This window comes from Artemia franciscana, chromosome 6 (assembly GCF_032884065.1).
Source record: "Artemia franciscana chromosome 6, ASM3288406v1, whole genome shotgun sequence".
NCBI lineage: Eukaryota > Metazoa > Arthropoda > Branchiopoda > Anostraca > Artemiidae > Artemia > Artemia franciscana.
In genome coordinates, this window is record NC_088868.1 from 6,282,581 (window position 1) to 6,293,471 (window position 10,891).

General features: G+C 34.6%; 1 protein-coding gene across 1 annotated transcript in view; it reads left to right on the forward strand.

Moving 5' to 3' along the window:
• LOC136027961 (uncharacterized) overlaps positions 1–10,884 on the forward strand; it is a gene marked incomplete at its 3' end in the record, with an annotated part of 94,349 nt that extends 83,465 nt beyond the window's left edge. Inside the window, 2 exon segments of the mRNA XM_065705434.1 lie at positions 1,059–1,186; positions 10,786–10,884. Coding sequence (XP_065561506.1) covers positions 1,059–1,186; positions 10,786–10,884 — 227 coding nt within the window.
• Between the last annotated feature and the right edge of the window lie 7 nt (positions 10,885–10,891).

Consider the following 10,891-nt stretch of genomic DNA (forward strand, 5'->3'; position numbering starts at 1 on the left):
GTAAACGCTGGTCAAAGTTTGTATCTTGTAGCCTCTCCAACGGGGACTGTGGGGGAGTAAATCGTCCCCAAAGACATAGTTATTGAGTTTTATGAGTATATTGAATAAAATGGCCATCTCTTAATTTTGATCCGGTGACTTCGGGAAAAAATAAGCGTGAGAGGGGGCCTAGGTGCCCTCCAGTTGTTTTGGTCACTCAAAAAGGGCACTAGAACTTTTAATTTCCGTTAGAATGAGCCTTCACTCGTTATTCTAGGACCAATTGGTCGATATGATAGCCCCTGGGAGAAAAACAAAAAAGCAAATAAGCACCCATCCGTGATCTGTCTTCTGGCAAAACAATGCGAAATTCCATTTTTGTAGATAGGAGATTGAAACTTCTAGAATAGGGTTCTCTAATACGCTGAATTTGATGGCGTGATTTTCGTTAAGATTGTATTAGTTTTAGGGGCATGTTTCCCCTAGTTTCTAAAATAAGGCAAATATTCTCAGGCTCGGAACTTTTGATGGGTAAAACTAAACTTCATGAAACTTATAAATTTAAAATCAACATTAAAATGCAATTCTTTTGATGTAACTATTGTTTCGGTTACTATTTTTGTTACTATTGAGCCGGGTCGTTCTTTACTCCAGTTCGTTACGAAGAACTGTTTCATTAGGCTGTGGTAATATTGTTTTTAATACAAGCCCTTTAAGACAACGGTCTAGGTTTTTGTATACTGATTTTCTACTCTTTCAGTAATTTTTACGATGATTTCGAATTTTAGACAGAAGACTTCTACAACGGAAGGAAACTTATTGTATAATTCTTATCACTTCTATTCAAGGAAATATTTAGCATATTTTGAAACCTAAGAATCATGTTTTGTCTTGAAACTCTGTTTCACCATAGTGGCACTATATTTGGCAATTCACTTGCACAATTTGATGTATTATAACAAAATAAAAGGATTTATTAGTGGATTTAGAATATCCTTAGAATTAGTTCTCTTTAGAGTAAACTATGTGTAACTTATAGACCTAATTTTTGTTCTTTGGTGTACTTTTCCCATTTTTAGGTCAATTGTAAAAAAAGCAGGACCCAACACTGGTCGTCAATTTTTTGTTTGCTCAAAATCGGAAACGGGAAGATGCAATTTTTTTCAGTGGGCTGATGAAACTTTGGCTACAGACCAGTCTTTTTTAGGTAAGGAATTCTAATTATATTGATAAGTTACCGAAGTCCAGTAATAATTTTCAGAAAATAGGAGGGGGCTATTAAAAACAGTAGGAAATGTTTATTTGTCAACAATTTTTCTGGGTTTGGGGGATGGCTGTTTCAAACCCCAAAATATTCCCAAAGTCAAGAATATTGCTATTTTCTCTTTAATCCTTATGAATAACTCACAAACATGACGATATATTTAAGAAACAATATTGTACATTTTGGGTTTTTTGTAGCATTTTGGACGTATGAAATAAGGGTACCCTATTTAATGTACTCTGCCGACTATTAAAAAAAAAATCAAACTTGACCGGAATCAGCCTTTCAAGCACAAATGATGACAAATACGTCAGTAGTCACTGCCCTCTTCGATCAATTATTGTGGTCTAATGTGATTCCTTTAATTTGAATAAATTAAATTTTTGTCTTATCTTTATTTTCAAGAATTTAAATTAAAGATAAAATAAAAATCATAGTGTTGTCTCATTTTAAGTTTCTTTTATTTTCAAGCCAGTATGTGAAGCGTCTTCAGAGGCTTGCCAAACCTTACAAGTCAAAAAAATTACTTCATCTGTAAAGACTTCTACTATCAGCTTTTAGGACGATGATTGTTTTCTTTGGCATACTTAGGTAGAGTCTGTCAGATCGTTTGCTCCTGTTCCAAAACATGAAATCTTTGCTTTTGTTCATGGTCAACCACTGGCTTCATCAAATAAGGGTTAATTTTTGTGAATACCCCAATCTTGACTGAGCTTAATGCCGTTGTACAAATGCTGCAAGCATATTGGGATTCCATTATCGGTACCATTCATGATCCACAAGCGTTACACCAAACAATTTTGGTGACTTTTATAGTGACAATTGTGATGATTGAATGACTACAGGTTTATCCTTGTAGATGGATATCCTTTTATGGTGATAATTATGGTGATTTAATAACTACAGGCTTATACCTGTGGATGGATATCCTTGACACAGTTATTGATGGAATTAAGATACTATTATACTGGACAGATTTTTCATGCTTTTGACATGCAAAAAAGACTTCAAACATTATTTCTTCAGTTTTCTAACACAAGAAGGGGATAAATTGTCTCTTGATTGTAAGAGTGACACAAACATCTTGTGGAAGCAGTTCCAGCCGAACAGGGTTGATTCATTTTGCAAACACAACACTTCAGTTTGCAACACAACACTTCAGTTTGAAACAAAACACTTCAGTTTGCAAACACAGCAAGGGGAGAAATTGTCTCTTGATTGTCAGAGTGACACAAACATCTTGTGAAAGCAGTTCCAACCGAACAGGGTTGATTCAGTTGGCAAACACAACACTTCAGTTTGCAACACAACACTTCAGTTTGCAAACACAACAAAGGGAGAAATTGTCTCTTGATTGTAAGAGTGACACAGACATTTTGTGGAAGCAGTTCCAGCCAAACAGGGTTGATTCAGTTTCCAAACACAACACTTAAGTTTTCAACACAACACTTCAGTTTGCAACACAACACTTCAGTTTGCAAACACAACAAGGGGATAAATAGTCTCTTGATTGTAAGAGTGACATAAACATGTTGTGGAAGCAATTCCAGCCGAACAGGGTTTATTCAGTTTGCAAACACAACACTTCACTTTGCAACACAACACTTCAGTTTGCAAACACATCAAGGATAGAAATTGTCTCTTGATTGTAAGAGTGAAACAAACATCTTGTGGAAGCAGTTCCAGCCGAACAGGGTTGATTCAGTTTGCAAACACAAAACTTCAGATTGCAACACAACACTTCAATTTGCAAACACAACAAGGGGAGAAATTGTCTCTTTATTGTAAGAGTGACATAAACATCTTATGGAAGCAATTCCAGCCGAACAGGGTTTATTCAGTTTCCAAATACAACACTTCACTATCCAACACAACACTTCAGTTTGCAAACGTAACAAGGGAAGAAATTGTCCCTTGATTGTAATAGTGACACAAACATCTTGTGGAAGCAGTTCCAGCCGAACAGGGTTGATTCAGTTTGCAAACACAAAACTTCAGATTGCAGCACAACACTTCAGTTTGCAAACACAACAAGGGGAGAAATTGTCTCTTGATTGTAAGAGTGACATAAGCATCTTGTGGAAGCAATTCCAGCCGAACAGGGTTTATTCAGTTTGCAAACGCAACACTTCACTATGCAACACAACACTTCAGTTTGCAAACACAACAAGGGGAGAAACTGCCTCTTGATTGTAAGAGTGACACAAACATCTTGTGGAAGCAGTTCCAGCCGAACAGGGTTGATTCAGTTTGCAAACACAACACTTCAATTTGCAAAACAACACTTCAGTTTGCAAACACAACAAGAGGAGAAATTGTCTCTTGATTGTAAGAGTGAAACAAACATCTTGTGGAAGCAATTCCAGCCGAACAGGGTTTATTCAGTTTGCAAACACAACACTTCACTTTGCAACACAATACTTCAGTTTGTAAACACAACAAGAGGAGAAATTGTCTCTTGATTGTAAGAGTGACACAAACATCTTGTGGAAGCAGATCCAGCCGAACAGGGTTGATTCAGTTTGCAAACACAACACTTCAATTTGCAACACAACACTTCAGTTTGCAAACACAACAAGGGGAGAAATTGTCTCTTGATTGTAAGAGTGACACAGACATTTTGTGGAAGCAGTTCCAGCCGAACAGGGTTGATTCAGTTTCCAAACACAGCACTTCAGTTTGCAACACAACGCTTCAGTTTGCAACACAACACTTCAGTTTTCAAACACAACAAGGGGATAAATTGTCTCTTGATTGTAAGAGTGACATAAACATCTAGTGGAAGCAATTCCAGGCGAACAGGGTTTATTCAGTTTGCAAACACAACACTTCACTTTGCAACGCAACACTTCAGTTTGCAAACACATCAAGGGGAGAAATTGTCTCTTGATTGTAAGAGTGACGCAAACATCTTGTGGAAGCAGTTCCAGCCGAACAGGATTGATTCAGTTTGCAAACACAAAACTTCAGATTGCAACACAACACTTCAGTTTACAACAAGCGGAGAAATTGTCTCTTGATTGTAAGAGTGACATAAACATTTTGTGGAAGCAATTCCAGCCGAACAGGGTTTATTCAGTTTGCAAATACAACACTTCACTTTGCAACACAACACTTCAGTTTGCAAACATAACAAGGGAAGAAATTGTCTCTTGATCGTAAGAGTGACACAAACATCTTGTGGAAGCAGTTCCAGCCGAATAGGGTTGATTCATTTTGCAAACACAAAACTTCAGATTGCAACGCAACACTTCAGTTTGCAAACACAACAAGGGGATAAATTGTCTCTTGATTGTAAGAGTAACATAAACATCTTGTGGAAGCAATTCCAGCCGAACAGGGTTTATTCTGTTTGCAAACACAACACTTCACTTTGCAACACAACACTTCAGTTTGCAAATACAACAAATGGAGAAATTGTCTCTTGATTGTAAGAGTGACACAAACATCTTGTGGAAGCAATTCCAGCCGAACAGGGTTGATTCAGTTTGCAAACACAACACTTCAGTTTGCAACACAACACTTCAGTTTGCAAACACAACAAGGGGAGAAATTGTCTCTTGATTGTAAGAGTGACACAAACATCTTGTGGAAGCAATTCCAGCCGAACAGGGTTGATTCAGTTTGCAAACACAACACTTCACTTTGCAACACAACACTTCAGTTTGCAAACGCAACAAGGGGAGAAATTGTCACTTGATTGTAAGAGTTACACAAACATCTTGTGGAAGCAGTTCCAGCCGAACAGGGTTGATTCAGTTTGCATACACAACACTTCAGTTTGCAAACACAACAAGGGGAGAAATTGTCTCTTGGTTGTAAGAGTGACACAAACATCTTGTAGAAGCAAATCCAGCCGAACAGGGTTGATCCTATTGTGCAAAGTTCCATTTTCAGTGAGAGTTGGTTAAATCACAATAAGTACGTGCACCCTATCTTAATTATCTGTACTCCACATTCAAATCTAGTCACATGGGGAGCGCAAAACCTTGCCATGCTGTGGTTACCTTTTTAAAATGGCCTCTTCAGCTACTACTGACTAATATGAAAATGACCAAGTATCGGGATTTGATGAGATCATACCAAGACACTTGCAGCGTAGCAGAAAGCTTTTACATAAGTATTTAGCCCTTCCTGTTCCAATTTTACATCAAACAGGGAATCACATCTGAAAACTTTTATGGTTGTCACACATCTAATATTTTGGAAAACAATCAAAATCTATTGATTTGTACAAGCTGCCGGCCAATCACGGATTCTTTTGATATAAAAAAAATTGCATTTCTCGCATTTCTAGATTTATTACCTACCCAAGTCCCAATAAAATTTACTTTTAAATTGTTTTCTTGTTATAATCTTTCGTCTAGCTTTTGTTTAAATTCATAAAGTATTTATATTTTGATTGAATTTGAACTTCAAGTTAAGCATCATTCCTTAAAACATCATATTTACTAAAACAGTGAAAACTATTTTATTCTTCGTTAGAAGTTTCGTTTGAAAAGCTTAAATAATTCAATAGAGAATATTCGATAGGCGTTATAAATGGAATGTATCTGTTTGACAATTGAATTCAAAGGTTTGTGTGATCAAGAGAACGTCCAGAAAAATTCTGAACAGCAGCCGAGAAAAATATCTACAAAGATTACTTTAAATTACTGAGGCAAATTAGATAGGTACACAAAAGGTATATTGTTTGGTAAAACAATAAAAGGTAAAGGTAAGAAAAGGTAAATAAAAGGTAAAAGTATATAACGTTATTGTTTGTTATGAGTCAACACAAAAATCTTGGTTCTTCCTATTGTAATTCCAGTGGGCTTTCTAGGTAGAAAAGTCCTGTGGGCTTTCCACATAGGATATATGTTGTATGAACAATCTCAGTTGCCCGAATACTGGCAAGTCTTCCCTATGAAAATGGTCAGTTATATATCTTTGAATCGTTATTTTTTGCCGGTACAGGATAGCTTTTTAATGTATGTCAAAAACATTTTTGTGTCATATGAGTTACATTTATGTTTAATTTTATACAAAAAAGAATTATTTTTGAAAAAATATATGCTTCCAGAAGAAAACACCTTACATGTCTTAATCCAATTCTATTAAAATAACAATTAAAAACGATTAAGTCTTGTTCCTTTCCCAGTCCCTAAAAAAAAAATGATATGTAAATATTGTAGTTAAATCAGCGATTTGGTTAAAGCCGCTTTATATTATTTTTTTTAATAATAATGTTTATTTAACTTAGTGAAATTGTAAATAATAGTAATAATAATAATAATTTATTTTTTACCAGCCTTGTTGAAAAATTTAAGCGGAGTAAAGACACTAAAGGAAGGAAAAACAAAATAACTGAATCTGGGAATTCTATACTATTTGATTGTTATCAAAGGTGTGAAGTCACAAAATAGGGGGGTGGGATTTTGAATGTTTTTTAACTGAAGATTCACAGAATTCAAAGTCCTCAGGTGGGTAGGGGGTGGGAGGGACAGAAGGATCTACGGGAGGGGGGTTTGCAATTGCCCCTCTCCGTGGCCGGCCCTCCCAATTCCGATGAATAAAATAACAGAAGGAGAAAAGGCTAAATGGGACATAATTGTGAAAAAAAATTCAATGCAACACTTCTCGTTAATTATTGATGGATGAACAGTAATTAATGAATAAATTAATTTGACAATTAATTGATTAATTGATTGATAATTAATAATTGACTAATGATTAATAATTGATTAATTATTTGACGATTAATAAATTAATTTGACAATTAATTAATTTGATTTAAATATTAGGAATTTAAATAAAGATAATGAAAGATAGCCTCTTATATCACTAAGCAAAGCATTCTATTAGACTGCTTGGAATAGAAAGCTTGAAATCAACCCTTATTGCTGGGGCTATATTAACTTCAATAATGTTATTATCCAAATGGCTATAAACAACTTGAACAAGGGCACTAATTGGAAGTTTTGTCCCCTCGCCTTAGATCGAGAAAAATGCCTTTCACTGTGTTTTTTTTTTTTTTTTTTTATTTCAAAATAACAAGATTGTCCCTCTCTCTCATTGACTTTGAAAAATTATTTTTTTGCATCTCCATTGAAAATTTTTTAAACATTACCCTCCTCACTCCTACATTTTCTATTAAATTATTGAAAATGTTACTAATTATATATATATATATTTGAGAATTAAAATGTAAAATTAACGATGGTAGACTAGACCATAATTAGCACGATGAAACGAAATCCGCAATTAATTTTCTAATTGCACATTAAATTATTATAGTGTTGAATAGTACTATAGTGCTAAAAGAATAGTTTTAGATATGCAACCTAGTATCTAGAAGGGGAAAACAGATGCGAGTAATTAATTACGGTAAATATTTAGTGTCAATGCATCTGATTCACGCCCCCCCCCTCTCCTACATTTTCGTTAATTTGTGCTTCTAGGCTTAAAGTACCAAGGAAAGTGGAAATTAAATAAGATTGTTCGAGGTGGTTGAGTGGAAGCCCAGGCAACCATGTAATTTAAAAAATCGGTAAATTTGAGTCTAATTTCTAGTAAAAGAGACTTTTACATCGTCAGTCGGTTATTAAAAGATTGTATCTCCATAATTGTACATCTTACACCAATACAATCCTGGAATTCAATACAATCTCATCAAAGGGTGGTAAGGACCCAAGCGTTGTCAGCTATCAGCACCTAATCTAGCATAAAGTTTTATATAAACAAAGATAATATCAGTGGTACAAAACTTTCGAATAATCTTCTGATTTCTATAAGAAAATGGCAAGTAGAATAAATATTTGCAATAACGAAAATAATCAACTCTCATATTTTGTAAATCTTGATTATTAAAGAACGGGCACAAACAGGACAAAAACAATATAAAGTTATCGCAATAAATAGAATTAAGTCTAGATAAGGCCTTTCGTGAAAATATGTCTCGGTTCAAGATAATTTTCGCGTACCCAATTTTAAGTTTACTTTTAATATCATTAAGCCCAAAAGATCGAAAACCCGATAAAGATAAACAAATCCTAATACCAAGCCACTGAATCGAAGATACAAGCTTAAATGAAATTAAATAAAAAAAAACAAGTTCTTTTTTAACTGCAAGTAAGGACTGACATTAAAAATTAAAACGAAGAGAAAATATTCTGTATATGAAAGGGGTTTTCCCCTCTTCAACTCCTCGTTCTTAACGCTAAAGTTTGACTCTTTCTCACAACTCTACTTTTTAAAACAATAAAAAAACTTTAGTGTAAAGAGTGGGGGGCTGAAGAGAGTAAAACCCCTTTCATATACAAAGTAATTTCTCTCCGTCTTAAGTTTTAATCTTGCTCCTATCTTGCAGTTAAAAAAAACTTGTTTTTTCAAATTTAATTTCTGAACGTCTTTGAATAAATCAGTGTTTTAATTTTGGCTCACCGCATATGAATAATTAAAACGAAATTTGCATATTAGTTTTTTGGCTAAATGGCTTTCTCATAGTTTTGATCAGACAATTTTGATATAAGAAAGTGGTGGGGGAGTGCCTAGTTGCCCTCCAATTTTAGTTACTTAAAAAGGCAACTCAAACTTATTTTTTTACGATCGTTTTTATTAGTAATAATTATACGTAACTACAGAATTAACTAAAGAAACGACTTCTGTATTTGGTTGTTTTTATTAAGTATTTGAGGGGGTTCATCCCCTCGTCAATACCTCGGTCTTTACACCAAAGCGTGAATTATGTCCTAATTCTTTAATAATGACCCCTAAATCACAAAGACTGTAGAATAAATAGTTTAAATTACTAAAAATACTTTAGCGTAGAGAGCGAGGTGCTGTGGAGGGGAATAACCCTCTTGTATACGTGATAATTTCCGTTTGTTTTAATTCTGCTCCTTACTTTCAGCTGAAAAAACTTTTTTCATTAATTTTCTTATTGTTTTTTCTTAATAATTCTATAAAATCCTAGGGCACCTTCATGAAAATTCTCTTCTTCCATGAAAAGATCCTCCCACGAAACCCCCTCTTCTCGACCCCTCCTCCCCTCAACGCAAAAATGTCACCCTGAAAACGTCTGTAAACTTTTCAATAATCATTACTATATGTAAACAATGGTCAAAGTTTGTAACTTATAGCCCCTCTCAAGGGGACTGTGGGGGATTAAGTCGGCCCAAAATGCACAATTATTAGATGTTTCGACTATGTTCAACAAAATAGTAATCTCAAAATTTTGATTCGGTGACTTTGAGAGAAATTTTAGCTCGGGATGGGGACTAGGTGCCCTCCAATTTTTTTGGTCTCTTAAAAAGGGAACTAGAATTTCTAATTTCCGATAGGATGAGCCTTCTTGCAACATTTTAGGACCACTGGGCTGACACGATCACCCCTGGAAAAAAAACACGCGTCCGTGATCTGTCTTCTGGCAGAAAATACAAAATTCCACGTTTTTGTAGATAGGCACCGTTAAAATTGAACGAGCGTATAGTGATGTTAGTCTTATCACTCATTTTTTTTGTATAAGATGACCGTTTCGACAAAAGTTCATGAAGGATTCGGCATTTCAATACAAATAATACGTGATTTGTAGGGAGAATCAGGTGAGGATTAATGTTGCCCTGCGCAACAGAAGCAGTGTTTTTCTGCATTACAATTTGATTTTGAGTGATTAGGTGATAGACAATTATAACAGCATTTGGGTTGGCGCTGGAAATCGTAAACTCGATATATCCTATACCCAATCTTTATAACAATTCAAAGTACATTAGCGAGCACAAAACGTTTTCAAAAAACACTATAACAGCCCATTCGTTTTGCATGAATAATATTGCCGCAATCAATTAGCATCCCCAATTAACATTAGAATTGTCGGTATACCTTTAACGATTCCAATATACTTTGTTTCTTTTACTTGGACGTCACAATTCCTTATTACAGATGGAACGACATTGCAAAAGTCCTTTGCAGCAATCTTAATAATTCGTACCACCAGCTTATCATCAGATTGCTTAATGCTATGAACTCATTGATGACCTAGAATACAGTATATTATTTCGTGACGCTTTGCGGGACTGTTTAATTAGGATGGGACTTTTAATTAACAAAAGTTGTCTGATTAAGATATAAAGATATATAAGATATATAAGATAAATTAAGATAAAGGAGTATTAGTATATGCATTATCACTACTGCTACGACTGCTATGATGATTTCAAGGTGGCATTAATCAAGAGAGCTCCGTCATCTGCGGCCCATATTTTGATAGTCACCCCAACTCACGATAAAAATCTATAACAATCATTTAGACATTTTGTTTTTACAACTTTCACACCCTTTTTCTATTGGTAGATAAATTTCCTTTAAACTATAGTCGCTTATCTTCATGAACTCCCAAAAATTAAAGAACACAATTCTGTTTTCATTTTGCAAAATATTAGTTTTTGTCATTAATCCTAAGAAATAAGGCAATTTATAACCCAACAATTGGCCTACATTTTAACAGTAAGAATAATTAGACCATATTTTGTTAAATCTTACCTCTTTGTATTGTTTTATTATAGGCATGGTTATTCGTGTTTTTGAGCCTGAATTTAGTGGCAAATATTGCTACCTAGATGGAATAAATGCAAAACAGTCATACCATCTCCAAGTTATGCTTAGGAAACT